Here is a 27,168-nt window from a genome sequence, read left to right on the forward strand (position 1 = left end):
AGTTGTAGGGATATATAGAGACACATCAAAAGCATAATTTGTGATGATGTCATCCATCCCAGTTCAAGATGGTGGGCCCGTAAACGTTTGAGGTACAAGTGGGCTAACTTGTGAACTGCCAAACTTATTTAAACCAAATTTGCTACAGCTGTAGGAACACATAGGGACGCCTCAGTGGTGTAGTTTGCAATGATGTCATCCACCCCAATTCAAGATGGCGAACACATGAATGTTTTAGACAAGTGGGCTAACTTGTGAACCACCCAACCGATTTGTACCAAATTTGCTACAGCTATAGGGTCACATAGGGAGACCTCAACAGCGTAGTTTGTGGTTATGTCAGGTGGGTGTGTGAACATTTGAAGCGCAAGTGGCCTAACTTGTGGCCAGTCTAACTTATTTGAACCAAATATGGTACAGTTGTAGTGACAGGGATGGCAGAAAGGTGTAGTTTTTAATGATGTCATCCAATCCAATTCAACCATCTTGATGCACAAGATGGTTAACTTGTGAACTGCCTAACCAGTTTGAACTACAACTGCAGGGACACATAGGGATACCTCAACTGCATTATTTCTGATTATGTTAGCCACCCCAGTACAAGATGACAGATGCAGGAACATTTGAGGCACAAAGGGGCTAACCAATTTGAACCAAATTGCAAACCACCTAACCAATTTGAACCAAATTTGCTACAAGTATAGGAAAACATATGGCCGGCTCAAGGGCGTAGTTGGTAATAATGTCATCCACCCTGATTCAAGATAATCCACTGATTATGGGGCAGCTATTCCAGTGGTGGTGGGGTATAGAAGAAGTAACATTGACAGGTCAGCAGGTCATTGCAGGGGAAGGGAAATCAGAAACTTAATTCCTGGCTGTCCTGCCAGCTCTTTGACCTTGGAAAGCAATGCCAACCACCCACAGAGCCTCATCTTGCTCCTTTGTATTATCAAGTCGGTCCAGAATAAACCTGATCCAGAATAAACCTGAAATCATCCATGATCTGATTCTGGATGAAGGGACCAATCTAGTATGCATTACGGATCTTGGTTGGGGGAGACTGCTGGTCCAGTGTGGTCCCGGCTTCTCCTTCCAGGGTACTCTGTTGAGGAGCAGGTGTGGGAATGTGGGCGGGGAGGTGGAGTGGCTGTGGTCTATAAGAATAATATTTCCCTGACCAGGATCCCTGTCGAAGTGTCTATGTCCCCACCATATTGAATGTGTATACCTAAGTTTGGGGACCAGGGATAGACTGGGACTTTTGTTGGTGTACCAATCACCCCGCTCCCCAACGGAGTCCCTAACTGAGCTGATGGATTTGGTCTCAGGCTTGGTGTAGGAGTCTCCCAGGCTTGTGGTGCTGAGGGACTTCAGTGTTCACTCTGGGACCAATTTGTCCAGGGTGGCTCATGAGTTCATAGCAGCCATGACAACTATGGGCCTATCTCAGGTGGTCTCTCTCGGGATTGACGCATATTTCTGGTCACACGCTTGTTCTGGTCTTTCACTCTGAACAGAATGGTGCTCTGTTGGTGGGGACTCCTGTGATTTCCCTATTGTCATGGATGGACCACCATCTGGTTAAGGTTGGACTCACGACCACGTCCCACCTCCTCAGGGGCAAAGGGCCCATTAGAATGGTCTGCCCGAGAAGGTTACTGGATCCAACAGGATTCCAAGAAGCCTTGGAGGGATTTAGTGTTGGCTTTGCTGATGACCCTGTTGACACTCTGGTGGAGAACTGGAATAATCAACTCCAGGGCAGTGGACACGATTGCTCCTAAGCGTCCTCTCCGACCTGCTTTGAAACTAACCCCTTGGTATACGGAAAGACTACGAGGGCTGAAGCAGCAAGGTAGATGACTAGAGCACAAGCAGAGAAAGACTCTACTCAAATCCGCAAGATTATTACGTAGAGCACATTTGAAAATCTATGCTCAGGCGATACGTGTGGTAAAGAAGCAATTCTTTTCCTCCCGTATAGTGTCTGCAAGTTCACATCCAGCAGAGTTGTTGAGGGGCTAATGTGTGCCCCTTCCCCCTTGAATTAGTACTTGAAACCAACAATTACTCGCTGTGATGTTTTAAATGAGTTTTTTTTGTACAAAATCTCTCATATTCAGGCCAACTTAGATTCAAACTCAACAATTGTTACAGAGTCTGTTGCCGAGGTGTCCAACAGCTCCTCTTATGTGATGATCCTGGATCAGTTTCAGTTCATGATTCCTGAGGATGTGGACAAGTTGCTTGGAATGGTGCAACCTACCACCTGTCCTCTTGATCCTTGCCCAAGAGGGCTTATACTATCTAGCAGGGAGGCTGTTGTAGAGGGCCTGGTAGAGATTATAAATGATTCTTTGAGGGAGGGCAGGATGCCTCCTTGTCTTAAGGAGGCAATCGTTAGACCACTTCTGAAGAAGCCTGCCTTGGATCCCTCAGAGTTAAGCAATTACAGGCCTGTCTCCAACTTTCCATGGCTGGGCAAGGTGATTGAGAAAGTGGTGGCCTCCCAGCTCCTGGTGGTCTTGGAGGAAACTGATCATCTAGACCCATTTCAAACTGGCTTTCGGGCAGGCTATGGGGTGGAGACTGCCTTGGTCAACCTGATGGATGATCTCCAATTGGGAATTGACAGAGGGAGTGTGACTCTGTTGGTCCTTCTGCATCTCTCAGTGGCTTTCGATACTATTGACCATAGTATCTTTCTGGAACATCTGAGGGGATTGAGGGTGGGAGGCACTGCTTTGCAGTGGTTCCACTCCTACCTCACAGGCAGATTCCAGATGGTGTCTCTTGGAGACTGTTGTTCTTCAAAATCTGAACTTTCCTATAGTGTCCTTCAGAGCTCCATATTGTCTCCAGTGTTGTTTAACATCTACATGAAACCGCTGGGAGAGATCATCAGGAGATTTGGTGCAGGGTGTTATCAATATGCTGATGACACCCAAATCTATTTCTCCATGTCAGCATCATTGGGAGAAGGCATAACCTCCCTAAATGCCTGCCTGGAGGCAGTAATGGGCTGGATGAGAGATAACAAAATTAGTGTGGATCCAGATAAGCTGGAGGTACTTGTTGTGCGGGGTTGAAACTTGGGAGATTATTTTGATCTGCTGGTTCTGGATGGCCTCATGCTCCCCCAGAAGGAACAGGTACACAGTCTGGGGGTGCTTCTGGATCCAAACCTCTCCCTGGTGTCCCACGTTGAGGTGATGGCCAGAGGTGTTTTTTATCATCTTTGGTTGATACACCAGCTGCGTCCATTTTTTGAGATGAACGACCTCAAAACAGTGGTACATATGCTGGTAACCTCTAGGCTGGATTACTGCAATGCGCTCTATGTGGGGCTGCCTTTGTACATAGTCCGGAAACTGCAGTTGGTTCAGAATGCGGCAGTCAGGTTGGTCTCTGGGTTATCTAGGAGAGACCATATTACTCCTCTATTGAAGGAACTGTACTGGCTGCTGATACGTTTCCGGGCAAAATACAAGGTGCTAGTGATTACCTATAAAGGCCTAAACGGCTTAGGCCCTGAGTATTTAAGAGAACATCTTCTTTGCCATGAACCCCACCACCTGTTAAGATCATCTGGAGAGGTTCGTCTACGGTTGCCGCCAACTCATTTGGCGGCTGCTCAGGAATGGGTCTTCTCCGTTGCTGCCCCTGGTCTTTGGAATGTGCTCCCTGTTGAAATAATAGCCTTTCCATCTCTGGCAACTTTTAAAAAGGCACTGAAGACACATTTGTTCACCCAGGCTTTTAATTAGATTTATAGTTTTAATATTTTTAATATTGGGTTTTAAATGTTTTAAATGATTTTAATTATTAATTGATTTGATGTTTTAAATGATTTTAATTCTAAACCACCCAGAGATGCAGGTTTTGGGCCATATAGAGATATTTTAAATAAATAATAAATAAAATAAATAAGATAGTGGATGTATGAACAGTTGAGGCATAAGTGGGCTAACTTTTGGACTACCTAACCAATTTGAAACAAATTTGGTGCAGTTGTAGTGAGTGACACATAGGGATACCTCAACAGCATAGTTTGTGATGATGTCATCCACCCCAATTGAAGATGGGGGACGTTTAAGGCTGAAATGGGCTAATTTGTAAGGATGGTAATTATCAATTAAGATTATAGTGAAAGGAAAGTAGGTAGATTAGTTCTTACCAGAAAAACATGTTCTAGTAGTGTTCTGTCATCTTTACCAGCCACTTCAAGATTATTCACTTCCTGTCAAAATAATGATGAGAATTCTTCACTTTAAATGTATTCTAGCATAAGAATAACTTGTATTTGAAATGAAAGTTGTTGAAATCACTGTTGCTATACAAAAGCTTAACATTATGATGATATAGCTAAACAATCCAATTCGTCACAAAATGCTTAGTAAATGCATTTTTGATGGAATTAAACTACTCTCCTGGTTGGTTGGTTGGTTGGTTGATTCGATTTCTATACCGCCCTTCCAAAAATGGCTCAGGGCAGTTTACACAGAGAAATAATAAATAATAATCTACCTATAGCTGCTATTCCATTTTTAGATGGATTTTGAACTACAGTTGAAGAGCAGTGGACGAGTATAATACCACTCTCAATTGCTCTTAAATTTTTTTTCCCCCACTATCACTTCCACACTGTTGTCCATTTTGCTTCACTCTAGGTGAAATGAGGGAGTACCTCTTCTCCCTGGTGCAGCCCGTTTCTCACATGCAGGATCAGGGAAGGAAAGATTGTGTCTCCTTTCTTTGGTGCTCCCTGGCCTTGCACTGAGGAAGACAGGGATTTTGCTTGTTTGCCTCACTGAAGAAAATCATTCAATCCTGGATAAGAGTGTAGACCCACTGGAAATTCAGTGCAGCCAAACAATTGAAGGAGGAAGTGGCTTTTACATATACGCCTTCTGAAAAGTTGTTTACAAAATATTTTCTATTTCTGCTCTAGGATAATACTTAAGAGACATAATTGTGAAACTATTGAATATTATTTTTTCAGTATACTCAACTCTTTGAAAAGTATCTTCTAAGAATATAGATTATAGTTTAAATGTGCTTCAGTCCAATATCCAGTATCATGCTAGCAATTACTTTTTAGCACTCATGATAACATTTGGGATCAAAAGAGCTGCTTAGACTAACTCAAGGGGTTTGCAGTAGGCCAATGAAATTTTTTACGCCCCACCCTTGAACAGCTGTTCCAATGCCATGTCACAAAATTGTTTGAAAATAATCTTAATTCTAAAAGCAGTCTGCTGTATGACATGTGGTCTGCCACTTGCGAAAAACAAGAATAAGTTACCCTTGGGTTCCTTGCAGTAGTTTCACAGTTCTTTGGATCCTGGCTGTTATTTAGGGACTAAGCTGTAATTCAGACATCATGACAAATTATGATTATTCAGACTGAATCAAAGCTGTTGAGTGCTGAGCCTTATATGCCACCTTGATTGGTTCAGTTTTTGGAACTGGAAATTTGGGATATAAATTCTTAAATAAATAAATCATAGTTTGGACTCTCCTGGCAAACCAGAATTGGAAACCATAGTTTGATATAGTGTCTCAATTGACAATGCACAGTTATAGCCATTATTCAGTCCCAGAGGCTACATCCCTATGGAAACAGCAATGAATTTATAAAGCTGAGTGTTAAGAAGGAAATGCCTCCAATAGCCTAACACATTCAAAGTCTATGTGCACAATGAAAGTAGGCCTCAGTCATGCAGTTGATTCTCTAGATATTTTCCATGAATCAAGTGTGCAGTCCAAAGCCTACACACAATAGTTTCTTTGGATGTGCTCATCCCCATGAGCATGGCAGAGACAAGGAGGATAGGCACACCCTTGCTCCACTTCATGTGATGGATTAGATCAACACAAATATACAGTTCAAACCAGTTTCTTGAGGAAGTTACATTGCATGAGTGGGCCTTCTGAACACCTTGCTTTGACATAAACATCTGTCCTCATGTCTTGTCTGTGGTGACAGGAGCCAATGCATGATGATGCAGACTGATAGAATTGAGGGGAAAGAGATTATGATGCATCTCAACCGCCAAGATGACAACAAATTTATTTCTTCCAGATTTATGTAGGAAATTGTGTACAGTACACTGATGCTTTGTTTCTTCAAGGCCAAAATATTTGAAACCATTAACTGAAAAAACAGTTTTTTTACATTGTGCATATTGTTTATTTCCAGCTCATCTGATTTATATCTAAAATATCTAAAATACTAGCATGGTATCTTGACACTTCTGTAACATAGTTTAAAATCCATTGAAATTATTATATTGATTCTGAAATATATTCTCTGCTTTTCTGCAGACCAGATTATCAAAAATTCTTATGATCAAGAAAGAGCACATCAAGCAGTTAAGGGAAATGAACACAGAAGCAGAAAAACTGGTAAAAATGTTGTTTCGATTATTTTTAAAGTTACTTAGGCTTTAATTAGTTTTAGTGGTGCCTGCTTCTCATAGAAATAATCCCAGTGCAGGCAAAGATACATCTACAAAGTGTAACGGAGGTATTTCCAGGAAACCTGCCATCCTATACAACATGGTCTTTGCTCCTGCACAACAGTCCCCAAGGAATGATTTCAAGCTCCTCATAGCTCTCTGAAGCTCCACCCTTCGCATGCAGAGCACACTCAGTATTTTCAGCAGGAGAAAACTTTCTACCTCAGTTCCTTTTCAACCATGTTGTATACACTTCCCTCAAAGATTTGCTCCTCATGCTTGGTTCCTGAAAGACACATAATTTATGGATCTGGATCGTGATCCGTTGCATTCATAAAGAATGGGTTCTGCGCCTGCGCAGGGACCTCGCGGACCTATTGACTAGCTCCTCGTGACGCCTCCAACCGTCCTGCACGCGATCATGCTTACGCTAAAATAGGCAATTGGGGCGTGTCTTCCTCAGTTTCTTTTAGACCGCCATTGTCTCTAAACCTCAGATCGATTGCTCCTCGGATAATTAGATTGTTTTCACGGTACACGACTGGAACGGAATTGGAACGACGTTTGGCTTTGGACTTTGGACTGTTTTCGGACTACGTTTTGGATTTCCCATAAATAAATTGTAAATTGGTGACGATATTCTTGGCCGTGAGGCGCTGGGCGCTGTGGCGTCTAAAGCGGCGGTTAAGACAACTTTCAAGCGCTGCACTAACTGCAGAGCAAAATTACCGACTACAGATACACACGATGCCTGCCTGCTTTGTCTTGGTGAGCAACACAACCCGGTAAACTGCAAAATCTGTTGCTCTTTCTCTAAACAAACTTTGAAAAATCGGGCGTTGAAATTGCGGGCGGCGCTTTACGAAGACGTGCTTCGACCCCTGACGCCGAGACTGGGGTTGGGGCCCTCGACGTCGGTGTCGAGCGTGACAATGTTGTCGACTTCGGTGCCTCCTGTTGTGGACTCTGCCTCTTCGCAGTCTAAAGCCACTACGGAGCAGGAGTTTAAGAGGCCTGGAAGTGTAGGGGAAAAATGGCGCAAACACAAGAAGGTACGTTATTCCTCCACGGACGAGGAGGGCAATTCCTCGCCGCCGAGGAAAAGGTCCAAGAAGGCACGTGTCCGTAGTAAGACTCCTTCGCCGACGGGCTTGCAGGCCGAGGCAGAGGATTGGGATACTACTCTTAAGGTGGCTCCATCACCGTGGGTGCTACAAAAATCTTTTTTTTTTTTTTTTGCAATAATTTTTTTTTTTAGTGAAGTATTATTTCAACCATTACAGTGGACAATGAATGAAATTATAATGAAAGGTTGGCTTCCTGATTCATGGAGGCAAGTAACTATTACATTAATAACAAAACCTGGCCAAGACCAAACCTTTATTAAAAATTATAGACCAATCTCTTTACTTAATAATGATTATAAATTATTTGCTTCTATACTTGCCAAAAGAGTGGAGGGGGTCCTGATAGAGTTAATTCATGAAGATCAGGCTTGATTTCTACCAAGAAGGCAAAAAAAGTACAATGTGCGAACTGTCTTGAATGTATTAGAATATTATGAAAAGCATAATGATAAAAAATTGGCTATGTTATTTTTGGATGCAGAGAAGGCTTTCAATAACATCTCCTGGCAATTTATGTTGAAAACCCTGGAAATTATAGTTTGGAGCTAATTATATAAGGGTGATTGGGTCTATATATTCTGAACAAAAAGCAAATATTAAGGTTAATGGAGAACGTACAGATTATTTTAGTATTTGAAAAGGTACCAGACAAGGTTGTCCCTTGTCTCCATTATTATTTATATTGGTCTTGGAAATTATGTGCAGGATGATAAGGGAAGAGACCAAAATACAAGGATTGTCAATAGGGACACAAAGATACAAATTAAGAGCCTTTGCAGACAATATAGTGTTGTTTTTACAAGATCCTATAGAGTCAGTCGATACATTATTGGAAATATTAGAATCATATGGGAATTTGGCAGGGTTCTATATAAATAAGGATAAGACAGAGGTATTAATTAAAAATATGAACAAAGAAGATATTGAAAAATTTGCTCTAAGATCTAGTTTTAATGTGGGGGGAAAGTAAAATACCAAGGAGTTACTCTTACAACAAATAATGCCTTATTGTTTTAAAATAACTATATTAAAACCTGGAAGGAAATAAAGACAGACTTATGTAGATGGAACAGATTGAATTTATCATTAAGTGGAAGAATTTCTCTTATCAAAATGAATGTTCTTCCTAAAATGTATATTATAACCAAAATCCTGAGCCCATTTAATCATTGAAGTTTTATTTAACTGGGGGAGAACGATTAAGCTACAGGCAAGTTCTTGGTATTGTAATTGATACTTACTCTAATGATCATTTCCAACCAAACTTGAAAAAGCAGGAAATTGTGTTTGAGAGCTGCCCTTTACAAGCAAGCCTTACGCCCGCTGACTCCAGTACCATGATCTCCTCTACTATTGGCACCATCGACTTTAATGAGATCAAAAGATCTCTTCATCTTCAGCATCAACAGTCACGGGTTTGAGCACTACAGTAAGCTCTGCCCCTCCAGCCATGAAAGACCATCGAGCCAGACATGACCTTCACCACCTGCCTATCACCCATCTTTTTCATCAACGACGTCAGTACCGATTGACACTTGTACACCATCCCCATTGGTTGTTCAGGTAGCTCACTCCCATTTGTCATCTTCCTCTCTGGAGATTGTCAAGCAAGCTTCTGCTCCTCCAGCCTTGACTTCTCAAACCTCAGCGTTGATACCAGTTCCAATCTCAACATCGTCAACCCTACTTCTGATACGATCCTCCCCTACAGCATTATTGATGTTTTCTCCTTTGATGCTCTCCGCTGATCGCACATCACCAAGGAACCTGCCTGTTCAGCCCTCAGTTCCTTTGTTGCCTGTCATCGGATCTCATTTCCCATCAACACCACTGGTGTTGAAGGAGTTCACTCTCCTTCGGGACATCAAATCTATTTTGGGATCCCCGTTGTCTGGATCAACATTTAGGGGTTTTTCCCTACATGGCCTCACCATTGCCAACTCGAGCTCAGATGCTCTGCAGCTTCCTAAAATACCTTCTGCTTCCCCAGCCTATGCAACGCTGCATTGCTCCCCAACCTACCTGCCGATCCATTGTGGAAGGAAAAACTCCACTTTTCACTTCCTACCTATTCTCCATACTATTGGAGCTCACCTGGAGCCCTGGACCCAGGGTACATCAGAAGGATGGGAAGATTTAAAAAGCCTCTTTACATGCCTTCCCCATCCTTTCCTTATAACTATGAAGAATTCAGACTTCTGAAAAGAAAGATTTGGAAGTGGAAATATATCAATCTCTCCTAGCTGGGGTGAGTAGCAGCTCTTAAAATGTATTTACTATCCAAATTATTGTTTCTGTTTCAAGTCTTATCAGTTACTTTATCTGTGAACATTCTGCAGAGATGGCAAAGAATTTTTATCTCTTTTATTCATGCCAACAAAAAAACCAAGACTCGGATGTAGCATTCTTTACACAAAAACAGCTAATGGTGGAATAGGAATCCCATACCTACCTGCCTATTATGAAGCTTTTCACCTCTGAAGCATTTTACGGATGCTGACCGAAGTAGAAATTAACTCTCGGGTTAAAATGGGAGTTGCTGATCAATACTCTTATAGAGTTAAAAGCATGCCTCTAATACCAGATTGGATTACCAAGTTTAAAGCAGCAGACAACCCATTTCTGAGTGCCACTTTTAAGAGTTGGGCAAAATGCCATAAGCGTTTAGTGCCCCTTTATTCACCTCTTATTCCCATTTTGTTACCCAAAATTTGTTGGACTATTCACATCACCTAGACTGTTGGAAGCTACTGATCTGGAAGTTGCCAGATTGTGTAACTTTTACCTGTGTGGAAACCCTATTAACTCAGGCGGCTATAGGGGAAATTCTGGGTCCTCTGCACTGTACATGGATACATCTTTTACAGTGCAGATCCTTTATATCCACCGCAGAAATAACAGCACAAGCCAACTGATAATTAACAAAATTCAAAGTTCTGGTTTTGGAAGCCCCAGACTCTCTCAAAGGTGTGGTTTCAAAATTATATGAGTTGATCATAAATCACGCCTTTAACCTACTACTCAGCATTAAAATATCTTGGGAAAATTATTTCTAACTGGAAATCAAAGACCAGGAGTGGTTGAACATATGGAAATGCAAGCAGGTTACTTCCTCCTTAGCCCAAATTAAGGAGAACGTTCTTAAAGTTTTCCATCGATGGTACCTGACCCCAGTAAGATTAGCACACATCCATAAAGACTGTACTCTGCTTTGCTGGAGTGGTTGTGGGATGAAGGGGACCTGTTTTCATCTTTGGTGGACCTGCCCCAGGGTCTTACACTTTTGGACAGAGGTATTTACAGAGATGAGTAAAATCACAAATCAGAAAATAGGATTATGCCCCGTTAGTAAATATATGTTCTGGGATCAATTCAGATGTGTCATCAAAACAAATATTCATGTTTATGGTAACTGCTGCCAGGTTAGCTATAGCCAAGCACTGGAAAAATAAGAACATGTCGATGGATATCTGGTACAAGAACTTATGGCATATCGCGATTTCAGAAAAGTTAACCCATATTATTCGGTCCCGTGCAAACCAGACCACAAATAACTCTTGTTATGTAATCTGGTCAGGTTTCATTCTTTACACCAATTGGGAGAATTATGGTTGTTTTCTTGCACTGTAACTTTTGTTCTAATAAAGTTTTTATTTAATAAAAAGAAAAAAGAATTCAGACTTTGGAAACTTACAAAACTTAGAACTGCTACTCAGGGTCAGCCATCTCCTGCAGGTGTAGATCCTTCTTTCAGATGTCCACTGGATCCTCCTTCTGTGCCTCAACCATCTTTCTCACAGCAACCTATGCCACTAGGTCCTGTGCCTGGTTGCACTGAACTGGCTCACCCAGTTTATGCTGATAAACAACTCACTTCTCCAACAACACCCCCTGAGAAGCAACTTTGCCAGATAGACAAACTTCTCCTAATGACTACACCTCTTCATCAGATTCTAATGATGATTCCACACATACTGAGAACCCATCAGACCCCTCTCCAGACGACAACATCCCTAATAACCCATCCAACTTCCCAGTTGAAGAGACTAAATCTTATCAAATTTGGATTGCTGAGATGGCAAAAGTTCTTGGCTTGGAACTAAAGTCTCATATCCAAGAAGTCAAGGATCCCATCTATGATTTCATTGCCTCTACTCCCCATGCTACCAATATTGATCCGCTCTGCTGAGTCAGCATGGGAAGCTCCATCTTCCTTCTCATCTACCTCCAAGCTTCTAGAGAATTTTTACCATATCCAGGAGGATGATAGCAAATTTATTTTTAAGCATCCTCCACTGAACTTCCTAGTTATAGACTGTGTGATGAGGAGTAAATCAGGCCAGGAGCATTCTGCTCTTGTCAACAAAGATGCCAGAAAGCTGGACTCTGTTGGCCAGAAGGCTTATTCTTCCTCATCTCTGACTATTAAGATAGTCAATTATATGGCCAAATTCCACTATTTTGTCTGGGAGCATTTTAAAAATGACCTCAACGATGCCCCTGACTCTATCCAAAACAAGTTCAAAGATATGCTGGCTAAGTCTGTGAACATTACACTCCAGAATCTTAGCACTGCAAGGCATTTACTGGAAACAGAATCTTGCACATTGGCTAGCGTCATTTCCTTACGACAACATGCATGGCTCCATTCTTCCTCCTTGCAACAGGACATGAGACACAAAATTGAAGAGCTCTCCTTCAATGGGGTCAGTTTGTTTCATTCTCTAACGGATTAGACTATGGAGGAGTTGAGGGGGGGGGAATCTAAGTTTACTGCTAAAACTTTCTCCTCCTCTTCCACTCAGCAATATCAACCTCAAAAGTTTAGGAGGTTCGACAAACCACAGTACAAATATGGTTGAACCAACCACAAAGATTTCAGGAAAGCTTTCCAGAGCACTCAAAAGCACTCCTTCCCACAAAGGCAACTTTGTCAACAAAGAACTCAACCAAGGACCAATCCAAGCAGAGTCTTTGACTCCCCGGTCTATTGGAACTTCTGGACCCAACAATCTTGTCCCTTTCCTCACCACCTGGTGTCTTATTACTTTTGACACCTAGGTGCTAGACATTATTTCCACAGGCTATGCCATAGAATTTCATACAACTCGCCCTTTCCTTGGAATAAAACACACACCCTCCACTCCTACACTGTTAACAGAAGTCCAAGAACTGTTGTCCAAAGGGGCATTAGAACCAGTTTCGAAGAAAAACCAATGGGCAGGGTTCTATTCCAAGTACCAAAAAGAGACGGAGGTCTCAGACCTATACTGGATCTTTGTCTCCTCAACAATTTCATTCACACACACATTGTGGATGCTCACTCTACAACAGCTACTCCCTCTCCTAACAGAGGAAGAGTGGCTTGGCACGCTAGACCTCAAAGATGCCTACTTTCATGTGGGAATTCAGCCGAGACCCAGGAAATATCTGTGGTTCACCATGGGGGGACCAAGTTTACTGGTATATGGTCCTTCCATTTGGTCTCTCCACAGCCCACACATATTCACAAAATGCATGAATGCCATCATTGCCAACCTGTCACACCCCCGGTCTCAGATAGTGAGGAGGAAGTGGATACAGACAGCCCTCCAGCTGATACAGGGGTACCTGGGGGGCAGAGCCCTACTGTCAGTTCCCAAGAAATAGCCAAAGCATGTCCAGCTGCTGTTCCAGAACAAACACAGCAGTCTGAGGCAGCAGAGTCAGGGACTGAGGAATCTGGTGATGAGTTAAACAGGTAACCCCCGATGATTCCGCAGCAGAGGAGAGTCACAAGAGGGCACCAAGAGCTGGAAACCGTCAGGAGAAGTAGGCGGTTCTTTCAGAAAGCTGATAAGCCCTGAATTGCTGCCAGCTGAGAGTTATCAGCTCAGACCATAAATCACGTCTGCAGCCTGCAGTCAGGCGCTGGAAGACGACACACGTCTTTTGTGGAGCATTTACCAGCCCCTAACCTGAGCCAGAGAGATTCCTAGCCGTGTGTTAGCCTCTGCGACCCAGACTGGTTTCGGACAGGAGCACTGTCTCTTGCCTTGCCCTGCTCTGCTTCCAGCTCTGAAGACTCAACATCGTCTCTTCTTCGTCCCTTTCTGGACAGACTCCCACACCGGGTGGCTTGGTTGCTGACACCACCTCAGGATGTAAGGAATCTCGATCTTTGCATACCTGGACAACTGGTTGATCACCCCTCCAGAAAAAGCACTGCTCACCAATCACATCCAAGCCGTGCTCACACTCCTAGAGGATCTGTGTGCACAGGTAAATTGGAAAAAAATCCTCCCTCATCCTCCAGACATCTCTGACTTACATAGCTGCCATCTTGGACACAAATGTGAAGCAAGCCTTTCTAACAGAGGAGAGATGGCTCTCCATTGTACATATGATCCAGTCCTTCAGGTCCAGTCCCACCTAGGAGGCACAGTCCATCCAACACTTCTTGGGCCTGATGGCATCTTGCACTATGACTGTTCATTACACCAGAGTACATATGCAATGTTACCAGTTATGGTTCCTTTCAAAATTCAGGCCAAATTTGGACAGCCAGCTAATGCAACTTCTGTTACCACAAGCATTTTGGACTCCCTGCTCTGGTGGACTCTTCCAGGAAATCTGACAATGAGCATACCATTTCAGCCTCCTTTCCACACTGACTATTACCACAGATACCTCCCTAGAGAGATGGGGTGCTCATTGTGCGGGGTTTCATGTGCATGGCCTATGGAATCACAAACAATCACTTCTCCATATAAACGTCCTAGAACTTTTGTCTATTCTCTTGGCTCTCAAGGCCTTCTTACTGGTTCTGAGCAGCAATATGGTCCAAGTCCTACTGGACAACATGACTGCTATTGTATACATCAATTGCCAGGGCAGCACCATTTCCAGATTGCTCTGCAGCCTTTACATTCAACTTTGGGACTGGTCCATAAACCACCACATCTACCCATCCCCATAAAGGGCACCAACAATGTTTTCGCAGACAATCTCAGCAGGGAAATAAGGAAAGCCTCTACAGGGGGTTTCTGAAATAAGGAAAGCCTCTACAGGGTCTTCCAACATGACCTTAGTAAAACACTACGCTTTAGATATCCGCTTTGTAGCTAAAGTGGGTTTGGGGCAGGCTGTACTAAAGGAAGTTCTGTAATTCCTCATTCTCAGACCCACCTCCTTTTAGGGAGAGCTCACCAATCCCTCACGCAGTGGCATAGGGAACCTGCTATCGCTGACCCCAGTTCAGCCTGCCGTGGTGGCCCCCAGCACCATATCAGATCTGACATATCAGGTCTGACCATATCTGACATCAGATGCAGGGGGCGTGGCCACATGCAGAAAAAGCTCCATTTGTGAGAAGCTTCAGCCAGCCCTGGGTTCCCAGCCTGGCCAGGAACATGTCTCTCTGCCTTTCCAAGCAGAGAATGGCGCTCCCAGCCATGCTGGAAACACACTGCTGACTGAAGTTGCCCCTTTTCAGCACAGGGCCACGCCCACTGTTTCTGGCATCAGATGCAGGGAGCGTGGCTGGAGCACATGGGGAGTTCTGAGGGCGTGGCAGCCCGGGTTCTTTAAACTCTTTGGCATAATGGTGGCTGCACCCCTGCACCCACATTGTGAAAGGATACTGAATCATCATTAAGATAAACAGGTTGCTCACCTGTTACTTTTGATCTTTTGGTGATCCAGTATCATTCACAACACCCATCCAGCCTCCCCGCTTTTCGTATGTACCTTTTTTGTTTCGTGAAGTTCTTCCTGCACAGCGGCCATTCAGGAACTGAGCTGGAAAGTGCTCTGCTGCACAAAGATTCATGCTTTGTGCATGACAGGCGAAGCTTCAGAGTGCTATGAGGAGCTTGAAATCATTCTGCGGGGACTATTGCACATGTTGTGAATGATACCAGATCACCAAAAGATCAAAAGTTACAGGTGAGCAACCTGTTTTTCCTTGGTCCAGTTCAATATTGTTGGATTTCTCCAAACAAAAAGAACAAGCAGCACAGGTTTGGAAACAGCAGTCACTGTATTCATCATAGTGTGGCTGAGCTGGGGGTTGAGGGGGCAGGAATTGTATTTTTCACTAACTAAATAATTACACCAATACAATCTAACTTTGTTGACTTTTCTTATTTGCTGGTAATTTATAAAGAATTACACTGCTTAGAATTGGATACAATTTTAGCTATCACTTTTGTAAATTGCCTTCCTCCAAAGACCTCATAAATGCATACATGGGATAGCCCCATTTAAACCTTAGATTTTGTCCCATTTAGCCCCTGTGAGGTTAAAGGCTAAGAGATAATGACTTGCCTAATGTCACACAGTGAGCTTCATATTTTGGGGTGAGAAAAACGTAGGTGTCCCCAATGGAAGGGTTTAGGATGTAATCCCAGTGAAATATTTAGTAATGACTAACTTAGACCCATTTTAATTTCATTTGGGCTTTGTCTAGGTGCTACTCATTTAAATATCTGCTCAGAGATCATCTGTGTCAACAACTTAAGAGTTATTTCTAGCAGGTTATTTTGATAGGACCATCAGCTTGCAGGTTGATCAAGTTTCTTTTGAGGATTTAAAATGTCTCACACTTTTCTTACAGGAGCTAGGTAATAAAACTTTGTCACATTTAAGTGTTAGTAAACTATAATTATTTTAAACTTAATATAAAATCTGATTTTTTTTAAAATCCCACCTTTAATGGTACAATAAAGTTTAAGTACAATAAACAAATATATCAAGTTGTTGCATTATTAATTTTTCTTGTTTTTTATGCAGAAATCATATTCTATGCCCATCAGCATTGAATTTCAGAGAAGATATGCAACTATTGTTTTAGATCTTGAGCAGCTGAACAAGGATCTGAACAAAGTTTTACATAAAGTACAGCAGTATTGTTACGAGGTAAAATGTGACTATTTTATTTGGTAGTGCTCTTCAGCCAAATCAGGAGTGCTGTAGTAACAAGAGGGCTGTAATCCCTTACAACCAACCTTATCTCTGAAGGGGTTTTTGTTTTACATTTTATTGTTATGAGTCTGTAGCCCTTTTATTTAACTAGAAGGAGACATATACAAGCTGTATTCTACCCCTCAGGTATGTAGAGGGAAAGCTGAAATTAACTCAATTCCTGAGTCAGTTAAGTCAGTGCTACTTCTCCTACACTCTGTTCCATTTCCTCCTTGCTTGTATCTCCTAGGGTTGTGTGTCAAATTGAGCTGTTAAGCAGATCCAATTTTATTTTTCATCAGATCAGGTCTAATTCAAAATTGCCTGATTCCATTTAAGTCAGATCCAATACAAGGGTATCCTATACACCTTTGGTGGGCAGGGGCCTAACCAGTAGGTAGTGCCATAAGCTCTCCTTACTTGAAAAAGATTCTGCCTCGATGAAGGCAGTATTTTAAAATTCCACTTCCCCATGACTACTGGCCCATAATGTTCTGGGGGAAGAAGCAACGTTACTCCCCCGCCCCCCAGTAATGCTACTTTAATGACTGAAAATAAGTCGACTTTAAATAAAACAAAAATTTTCATCCTATTCAGTCCCTCCTTTCCCTTAATATTATTTTTTCAATATGACAGTGCAGTATTTGGGGGGTAATGGGCAGAGCACAAATTCAATGAATTTAAAATGAATAAATGCAGGGGAATGTTGCATCCCAGCAAAAGACATAGCCTTTGGGACTCTGCTTTTAAAATATTATTTCTTGTTTACACAGTCAGACAGGTGTTATTGACTGGTTTGTTTTATCCAGACATTGAGTCCTTCCCAAGGACCTGGGATGCCAGAATTTTATTGTCAATGGTTATAGATATTGTCGCAGAATATAGGCTGTTCCCAGTAAAGCTGCTTTTTGTAACTGGCTGGTGGTGATTTCTGTGGCCCCTATGGTGTTGAGGTGCTCTTCAAGGTCTTTTGGAACTGCACCCAGGGCGCCAATGACCACTGGGATTATTTTGGTCTTCTTCTGCCACAGCCTTTCAATTTCAATTTGTAGATCTTTGTATTTGGTGATTTTTTCTGTTTCTTTTTCTTCTATTCTGCTATCCCCTGGTATTGCTATGTCGTTTATTTTGACTTGTTTTTATTAATTATTATTATTATTTAAAATATTTTTATATAAAATATATATTTAAAATATATTCCTGTGGCATGGTATAAAGGAGGCTTTCCCTGCTCATTGTGAATTCAGTTTCTGATGGCCATTGATGGCCTGGTGATGTGAATTCGTGAATAAAAGTATTACATCTGAGAGGTAATAATATATATTTTTGCTTAATCTTCCTAGCTTGCCCCAGATCAAGGCCTGCAGCCTGCAGATCATCCAACAGATTTAAGACGCAGATGTGAAGAAGAAGCTCAGGAAATTGTTAGACAGTCAAATACATCGACAACAGGTCAGCCTTGTGTTGAAAATGAAAACCTGACTGATCTTATTGCTAGACTCACGGCAATATTACTGCAAATTAAGGTAAGTGGCACAGAGAGACAAAAATACATACTGTGCTGTACATACATACTCATTCCCCTGGCTCAGTAGAGCTGCTAAGGCCTTCACCCCATCACTTATGCCAAGAAGCGAGGCTGATCTCAGAAATGGGGACAGGTCTATTATGGTGGTTGTCAATTTTAAAATAATTATTTAAATTGCCTGCCAGCTCCCACATAAGTACCACCCCCACCCCTGACAATATTCAGGTAGGGCTTTGGCTTATGATCCTTTAACTTAGTATCTTTTGAATACATTGGCTTCCCTCTCCCCTGAAGCATCACCCAGTTGATGATCTTGCCAATTTAAGCCTTCCTGGGTCTTGGCACACACACTTTCAGTAGAATGCCCTGAGAGATAGTCATCCCCACAGTTGCCCCTCCTGGTATTCTTGTTCTGTTATTCACCTGAGAATCTGTTATAATTGCATGCATTTTGTAAAAAAGCTAAAAACATATCAAAGTCCTAATTTTCTTTATCATTTATTCTAGTGTCTAGCAGAAGGAGGTGATCTAAATTCCTTTGAGTTTAAGTCACTAACAGATTCACTAAATGACATCAAGAATTCCATAGATTCCTCCAATATCAGGTACTAGTTTATAGTATGAAGTACAACAAATTTCACATGCATTTACAGCTAAGGACACTAATATGTCCAATGTTCTTCAGAGCACTTTAAAAAAAATGACAAAAACTATGTCCCTTTCCTTTAGTTGTTTTCAGAATAATGTTGAGATCCATGTTGCACATATCCAAAGTGGCCTCAGCCAAATGGGAAATTTACATGCCTTTGCTGCAAACAACACCAACAGAGACTGAGAAAGAAGGTGGTTTATTTTAGTCAAGTGTACAGAATGTAGTTGTGGAAAAGCCTCCTTTATATGAGCTTCACCAAATATCCTCTGCCAGAAGGGAACAGAAAAGAGAAGGATATTTTGCGATCTGTTGAACTGCTTCTGAAGAAACCAGCATAGAAATACCAGCATTGCTATAACTTCATCACTTGCTATGCATCTTGTTTAAAAGCTAACCTTTTGTTATCAAAGTACTATGTTGTTTCAAATGGGGAGTTATACAAACATGTTTTCATATAACTATAACGTCAAGTAAGAATATTTTCTTTTCTATTTTAGTTGCAACAAATTGTCAACTATTAAGTGATATATTGAAAACAGTAACAAAGAAATGACACAGATGAGGGGCTATACGCCAATTTCTTATTCTTGAAAGCTACAGCCCCCTAGTACTAGTGTGCTGTTGTTGCTTTGACTTTAGTCTCTAAACAGTGTGGTGAGTGATAAAGCAGCATGTGGATTCCTGTTCTTGGAAGTAGCAACAGAATTGAATGTGCAAAAGAATGACTGATCGTAGGTAGGTAGCTATTGTACACTTGTGGATACTGGGAATCCCTGTAAATCAGTTAATATCTTTGGAATGTTTAATTTATCGTAACTTATAAAAGTAATCTAATGAAGGAGTAGAAAAGAACAGCTGAATTCCCAGATATGATATGACTTTTCCGCCTCCATCAGGGGCAAAAGCGTTCTCTAGCTAGGATATTTCACACAAATAACTGGTAATGTTTTTCAATTGATTTGTTTGCACAACCTTAAACTAGATAACTGGTTATCAAGCAACTAACAGTTTTACAATGCAGTTGGATAGCCAGTCCTATGAACTGCCTAAAAAAAAAAAAAAGCAAAGGCCTGAGGAATAGAAGAATTCTCAATCTTGTAAAAAGTGTGTATTGAATTGTTTATTTAGTATAGTCCTGTAAAGCTTGTGTAATAAATTGTTTCCAGATTTGAATTTTCAGATAGCTGTAGCAGTGTTCTGATTCTTGGCCTCATAAAATGAGGTATTTTGTATGTATGTTAATGTATAAAGAAAATGTAAACAATTATTTTCAATTTAAAATTTTGTATAGTTTTAAAAATGCTTCTGTATTCTGTGTCTGTATTCATGCTGCTTCAAAACTTAACTGCAGAGTCTATATTTAGCAAAGCTTGTTCCTTTAAGAAATGCATAAATCTTTTATTCTCATTAACTTATGTAAGTTGCAATATTTTATAAAATTGCAAAGCATCTCAAAGTTCAGAAGCAAGTCTGAGATAGTTCTCAGAAATGTATCTTTACCTGACCTTGGGGGACTGAGGAAGATTCTTTACCTTTAAACTTGCTCATATTTTTTGGCATTTCCTTTTATAAAATTTACTTTCCTTCTTGAGGAGGATTAATGATATTTTTGTACAGTTTACTAGAAAGCCCAAGCTCCAGGATATATTCCTTATTTGTTGTAAGAACCATTTATTATTTATTTTATTTATATACCACCTGACTCCAAAGGCTCTAGGCAGTTCACAAAGAGGAATACAATAAAAACAAAATAAAACAAACTGTTAAGACCATTTAAAACATTCAGAGATTACTAAAAGCCAGGGTTAAAAAAATGCATTTCAAGGCTCTTTTAAAGGCTGATAAAGATGTTAAGTCATGAATTTTTATGGGGAGTTCATTGCATAGCCAAGGCCCACTCCCAAGGAGCTGGCAGCATCCAGAGATGGACTTCTCTTGATAACCTTAATGTGAGGTGGGAATCATGCAGAAGGTGACGCTCTCCCAGGTAACCTGCTCCTAAGCTGTTTAGGACTTTAAAAAGGTAATTACCAGCACTTTGTATTTTGCCTGGAAACCTATTGGCAACCACTGCACTTGTTTTGAAACAGGCATAATATGGTATCTCTGAGAAACACTGTATGCCAATCTGCATTTTGGACCAATTGAAGTTTTTGAACTCCATACAAAGGCAGCCCCACATAGAGCACATTGCAGTAATCAAACCTAGAGGTTACCAGAGAGTGCACCACAGTTCTGAGATCATTATCTTCAAAGAATGGACACACAACTGTTATATCATCTGAACAGACACACACAGCTATCTTGGTACATTGGAAAGTGTTGATGGTTGGTTAGAAGGTTTAATTTCCCTGGTTAGGGTAATGTCTGATGTGGTAATCTAGTGTGGTATACAAACTACAAGAATGGAATTTGTATCCCATTCATAACAGTAGTAGGGGTGTGCACGAATGGTTTGGTAGTGAACCAGTTTGCTGTGAACCCGACTGGTTCGATCGCAAACCAGAGCAGCCTTCAGGAACGGCGGCCCAGTCCAAGAGTAAACTGTATCCAGCCCAGTGCAGCTATGTGTGGAGAAAGTTGCTCATAAAATAAAGGGGATAAAGCTTAAGTTAGGGCAGGTGGCACTGAGAGGTGGGAGGGCAGAAAGGGAGAGTGAGGCACCTTTAAGAGTAAATGAGAAGGTGCTGCCAGCTTACCAGTCTGGTAGTGCTCCTGTCCTGGAAAGCTCCCCCACCCCCACCAGCCTGGTCACATGGCAGTGATGCAGCTGCTGGCCCAGCACTCACCTAGACTCCACACATGCACAGAGACCAGGTGAATGAGTGCTGGGCAGGCAGCTGCTGAGGTAATTTGCATTAGCCCCACACTCAGTGTCTGTCCAAAGATTAAGAATACAATGAGTATTTCTATACCACTCTTCAACCCAAATTCCAAAAGTATTCCGATTTATATACAGTAATTAATTAATTAAATGGCTGCCTGTCCCCAAAGGGCTCACAGTCTAAGAAACAGAAAGACACCAACAACAGCCACTGGAGGGATGCTGTGCTGGGGTTGGATGGGGCTAGTTGCTCTCCCCCTGCTAAATAAAGAGAATCACCACTTTTAAAAGGTGCCTCTTTGCTCAGTTAGCAGCGGTTATGCTCAGTAAAGATTGACCTTTACTTCCCCCCCCCCTTGCCGTTGCCTCAAACAAGCTAACTGGAAAGTTAACTCCAGAGTCTACTTTAAAGTAATGTGTGCCTTCGAGTCAGTGTCAACTCCTGGCGACCAGAGCCCTGCGGTTGTCTTTGGTAGAATACAGGAGGGGTTGACCATTGCCTCCTCCCTCACAGTATGAAATGATACCTTTCAGCATCTTCCCATATCGCTACTGCCCGATATAGGTGTTTCCCTATAGTCTGGGAAACATACCAGTGGGGATTTGAACCGGCAACCTCTGGCTTGCTAGTCAAGTCATTTCCCCACTGCACCATTAAGTGGCTTAGAGTCTACTTAGACATTCCCTAATACAGGGAAAGGCTATATCCCTTTTCAATTCACTTGCTAACTGGAGAACCTGGGGGCTACTGTCCCACTGCCAGCTAAGTGACCTGTCCCCAATATGCCAACAAACAGGGAGCCCATGATCCCGTGAAACTCCTGAGCATGTTAAGAGCGGGAGCTACAGCCTGTAGTCCCAAACATAAGCAGAGAGGCTCATGGGGGCCTGCAGAATAGCAGTGCTGGCAACAGTGGCCTATAGTCATCACACACACACACTTGACACAAGCATGTCAGTTTCTCTTTTCAGCTTTCTGGATCTGGAAGCTGGATATATACACACATGCATACCAACCTCCACTCCTCTCCCAGTGCTGGATATATTTTGCAGGGGGGCAGGAAGAGTGGTGGCCGAAACTCTCTACGTCAGCAGTATCTGCTCCATACCACCTTTAGTACAGCTTTTTAATTGAACAGGTAAGTGCACAAAAATACTAGTCTGATCCTTATTTTATTTTTAATTTGTATATCACCTTTAATAACTATTCTAGAACAATTTATATAATTCAAATAAAAATATAGCAAATTTTAGAAAATAGATTTAAAGTTTAAAAATCAGTCTCATAACAATGATTATTTAATTTATTCATTTATTTGATTTCTATACCGCCCTTCCAAAAATGGCTCAGGGCAGTTTACACAGAGAAATAATACATAAATAAGATGGATCCCTGTCCCCAGAAGGCTCCCAATCTAAAACGAGATAGAAACCAGCAACAGTCACTGGAGGTATCGTGCTGGGGGTGGATAGGGCCAGTTACTCTCCCCCTGCTGAATAAAGAGAATCACCACATTAAAAGGTGCCTCTTTGCCAAATTAGCAGGGGTTATGACCAGACTGAGACCCTGTTAGCTTTAGAGCAGGTCTTTAGACACAAGTGCAACAGTTGTGGTACCACTAAAGCCCCGAGAAAGGCCTTTCTTTTGAGAATGCTTTTTCCAGTAAAGGGCCTTTAGAAATGGGGATGTATATTTGGATAGATGCTTCCCATGTTGCACAAGATAGAAATTTTAAAAGCTGCTTTTGATTTCCCAAATGTCTCTCTTCTCATTGAGAGGATTATGTGTTTCTTGCATATGCAGTGTAAGCTAAGTGCACGATGCTGGCCAAGATATTGTCCTATGAGAACTTGAAGGGGAGGCAGAAGTCCAGGAGCATATTTACAATAAATAGGTTGAGATACAGCACTGTCAAAACCTGTGTATTATATTTATTCATTCATTCATTCAATTTTTATACCGCCCTTCCGAAATGTCTCAGGGCAGTTTACAATTAAAACAAAACCATTAAAATCAGTTAACAAATAAAACAAAAATTATAAAATAGTATAAAACAATTAACAATTAAAACATCATAAAACAGTAATTAAACAATCACAACAATTTAAAAACCCTGAAAACCAGGTTACAACATTAAAACCAATTGCAACTATTTAAAAACCCTGGAAGGCCAGGCCAAACAGATAGGTTTTAAGAGCTCTCCTGAAGGCCAGTAAAGAATTCAAATTGCAGATTTCTGCCAGGAGTGCATTCCACACTAGCAATGTTTTGATTCTTTGTCTCATAAAATAGTCTCTTTTTGTATGTTAATGTATAAAGAACATGTAAACTACTTCCAAGTTAGCATTTTTTAGCTGCTAATGCTTGTGTTATGCAATATCTTACAAAATTCCAAAACTTTTTAAAGTTCAGAAGCAGGTCCAACATCGTTCTCAAATGTATCTTTACTTATGTGGAGGGATTAGAGAAGATTCATCCTTTGTTTGTTCACATTTTTTGGCATTTCCTTTTATAAAATGTGCTTGCCTTCTTGATGAGGATTAATAGTATTTTTGTACATCTTAATAGGAATATATATCTTATGTGGTTTTGATGGGATAGCTGTTTGATTTCCCTATTTAAGGTAGTAATGGCACCTGTGGCTATCAGTAGTGTAGTGCATATACACAGATGTACAAGTATGGAATTTGTAGCACATCCCTAACAGTATTCTCCAGTTTCCATCCCTCCCAATCTCCGATTCTCACATATCAAATCTAACCTAAAGCATATGACATAACAATTAGTTCTGCTTAAAGTTAGAGCAATCCTACCAATGCATTTAATTTAATTTATTTATTTATTCAATTTATATACCGTCAGGGCCATTTACAACAGAAAAAAACCCATTAAAACCAGTTAACAATTAAAATCAAAACTCTAAAAACAGAAGAAATCCAATTAAACATTCAGCAGTTTAAAACCCTGGAAAACTAGGGCAAACACTTAAAACAATTTAAAACAGTTTATGACAGTTTAAAAACCCTGGAAGGCCAGAACAAACAGATAGGTTTTAAGGACTCTCCTGAAGGACAGTAATGAACAGTAGTGGCACTTACAAAATGATAACAACAAATAATAATAACAGAGGGAGGGCACAGAATTTCCAAAGTACATTTATGGGTAGGTGAGCTTTGACCTACATATTAAATTTCTGAAACAAATAGGAGGGAAGTGGTGGGGGGAGCACTGGTTTGAGGCCCTTGCTGCCCCCTCTCCCAGCCATCCTTGCATGATGATTTCTTACCAAGAACTAAATGTATATGTGTGATCAAGACTGCTCTATTCTCAGTGAGTGAGAGGTCTGTTCTTCTAGCTCCACCATGAGTCTGGGAAATCAAGCCATGAGTTCCCCAGCTGTGGCTGGACGCCACCATGTCCAGCTAGAACTGCCTTGGCTGGAGATGGAGGGAGTTGTAGTCCCAAAAACAGCTGGCTTGAAACCCCTGCTTTACTCTGTTTTACCACAGCCCCCAGTGTAGTCCTGAGTTGGTCCTGAGCATGCTTCGCTTTCCAGAATAAATGCCTTTGCTCCTTCCCCAATTTGACAGAAATTGTTGGAAGTTAAAGGACTTTGTGCGGTCTCTTGTCTCAGACAGTGGAGGACAGACTAGTAAGTCAGAGGGCTAGAGGGTCAAGACATTGGTCATCCCTTCTCCACTGCTCTGACACTATCCCTTTGAAGTGCAGATTGCTACTCTTAGGGACTAACTTCCTTCCTTCCTTCCTCTCTTCCCTACCTGCCCTTCTACCTTGCAACATGGCAAGCCTCTCTCACCATGTGTGCAGAGAAGATGCAGAATCCATCTGAATCCAGCTAGATAGATAGATTAGAGATCCTAACTCCTCACTTTCCTATCTAGAATGGAGTTCCTTAATAAATGCCTTATATATGGATTTGAAACTATGAATTGGCTCCAAGTTACTTTACTCTCAGCACGCATGCCTAACTAAATTTCCACTGCGTTGTGCCTCTGTGCACTCTGCTATAATGAGAAAGGGATTCTCTCACACAGAGAATTTCCAACAGAAACATGTCAGATTCTCTTTATAGCCCTCTGGAAGCTGGACGGCGGGCACACCCACCAACCCACTTGCGAAGCCCCCCTCTCCCAGTGTTTGATATAACTGGGAGGGGGCAATAGCTCTCTCTCTGCTTCAGCAATATTTCCTCCCTACCACACAGCTTTCTAACTGAATAGGCAAAAGAAAACTACTAGTCGAGTCAGATTTATTTTTTTAAACATGTGTACCACCTTTCACAAAAACCCTGAGACAGTTTACATAATCCAAAGAAAAATACGGCAAGAATTAAAACTGGTTTCAAGTTTAAAAAGCAGTCTTGTAAACATGGTTATGACCAGACTGAGACCCTTTCTGCTTTAGAGTAGGTCTTTGGGGACAAGTGCCACTGTTGAGGAGGAGGAGGAAGACGACGAGGACAGAAGGCCCTAGAGAGGATGTGTGCACCCTCCACGCCAGCCAGGTACATCGGAATTAAATCCATTCCATCACCAGTCCCGATTGTTATGCTGACTTCCAAATTCATGGAGAGAAATAAACTCAGCCTGACCTGCAAACCCCACCTCCAGATCCAAACTCTAACCACTCAGCCTCTCCATCCAAAAGCTAACACAAGAGAGTTTTAGGCAGGGAGTCCTGGATCCACATCACAGGCAAGTTCAGCAGCCATCAAAAGGAGAATCCCGCTTGCCAGACTTACATCTATCCAAGTGATGCCTCCCAGCATACAGAAAAGTACAGATTTAAAGGGCTGGAAAATAGACACGGCCAGCAAGTGGTGGGGAACAGCACAGGCGGCCTAGGATTCAGTGTATGGGACCAGGATGCCAAGGTGTTTTCTACAGACCCCCCCCCCAAGTGTCCTGGAACGCCTCACATGCCATTTCAGGGAAGGCGCCACAGCTCAGTACACAATGGAGAAGGAGGAGGACTCATAAGGTTGCCTGGCTGGCTTTCACTTCACAGGGAGTGAATTAGCTTGTTGGGGAGAAATACATCTTAAGAATTCGAATCTTACTAATGTTAAAGTTCTTTTTTAAAAGATCAGAAGATCATGTCCATATTTTAAAGACTGTAGCCGACCTACCAAAGGCATCCCTCTGCTGTTTTCAGCTACAAGAGCCAGACAGCAACATACAGCAAGACGGGAGAACTTGCCATTTTCTGAAAGAAAAGAAAAGAAAAGAAAAGAAAGAAAGAGTCTTCCCTTCCTCCTCCCCCGCGGCTTTTATTTGCTTCCAGAAGAAAACATCTGAGGTTATCATACTCATGAAATCCCTGGCCCATTTTTTCTTTCCCGCACCCCAGAAGAATTCACATCATTCTCCTTCTCAGCAAAGAGTTTGAAAGGTGTGGGGGGCGGGAGGGGAGCGAAGCCAAGCATCTAAGGCTGGAGTCCTCTCACCCGAGGGAGAAAACGACTAAGACATTTTGCTGGGATGACCTGGGACAGTTCAGTTGTCGCTCCAAGAGGAACTCCTCTGCTCAGTAAACAGGGATTATTTCCCCCACCGTTGCTGAAACCTGCCTGTTCTGCCTCGGACTGACCCTCTTTGGACTTCCCCAA

At 41.8% G+C, this 27,168-nt stretch overlaps 1 protein-coding gene and 1 long non-coding RNA gene across 4 annotated transcripts in view; one reads left to right on the top strand and one right to left on the bottom strand.

Moving 5' to 3' along the window:
• LIN9 (lin-9 DREAM MuvB core complex component) overlaps window positions 1-20,125 on the top strand; it is a 57,368-nt gene extending 37,243 nt beyond the window's left edge. For all 3 annotated transcript variants that reach the window (XM_053307242.1, XM_053307232.1, XM_053307250.1), the window contains 5 exons: window positions 6,331-6,411; window positions 16,364-16,489; window positions 17,878-18,060; window positions 18,570-18,667; window positions 18,792-20,125. In XM_053307242.1, coding sequence (XP_053163217.1) covers window positions 6,331-6,411; window positions 16,364-16,489; window positions 17,878-18,060; window positions 18,570-18,667; window positions 18,792-18,897 — 594 coding nt within the window. In that variant the 3' untranslated portion in view covers window positions 18,898-20,125. The remainder of the gene's footprint in view (window positions 1-6,330; window positions 6,412-16,363; window positions 16,490-17,877; window positions 18,061-18,569; window positions 18,668-18,791) is intronic.
• Window positions 4,181-27,168, bottom strand: part of LOC128349928 (uncharacterized) — a 29,333-nt gene continuing 6,345 nt past the window's right edge. The window contains exons 2-3 of the long non-coding RNA XR_008319073.1: window positions 26,689-26,765; window positions 4,181-4,243 (exon numbers count right to left, since the gene is read on the bottom strand). This is a non-coding gene — a long non-coding RNA (uncharacterized LOC128349928). The remainder of the gene's footprint in view (window positions 4,244-26,688; window positions 26,766-27,168) is intronic.

Source organism: Hemicordylus capensis, chromosome 1 (genome assembly GCF_027244095.1).
Source record: "Hemicordylus capensis ecotype Gifberg chromosome 1, rHemCap1.1.pri, whole genome shotgun sequence".
In the NCBI taxonomy this organism is placed as follows: Eukaryota; Metazoa; Chordata; class Lepidosauria; order Squamata; family Cordylidae; genus Hemicordylus; species Hemicordylus capensis.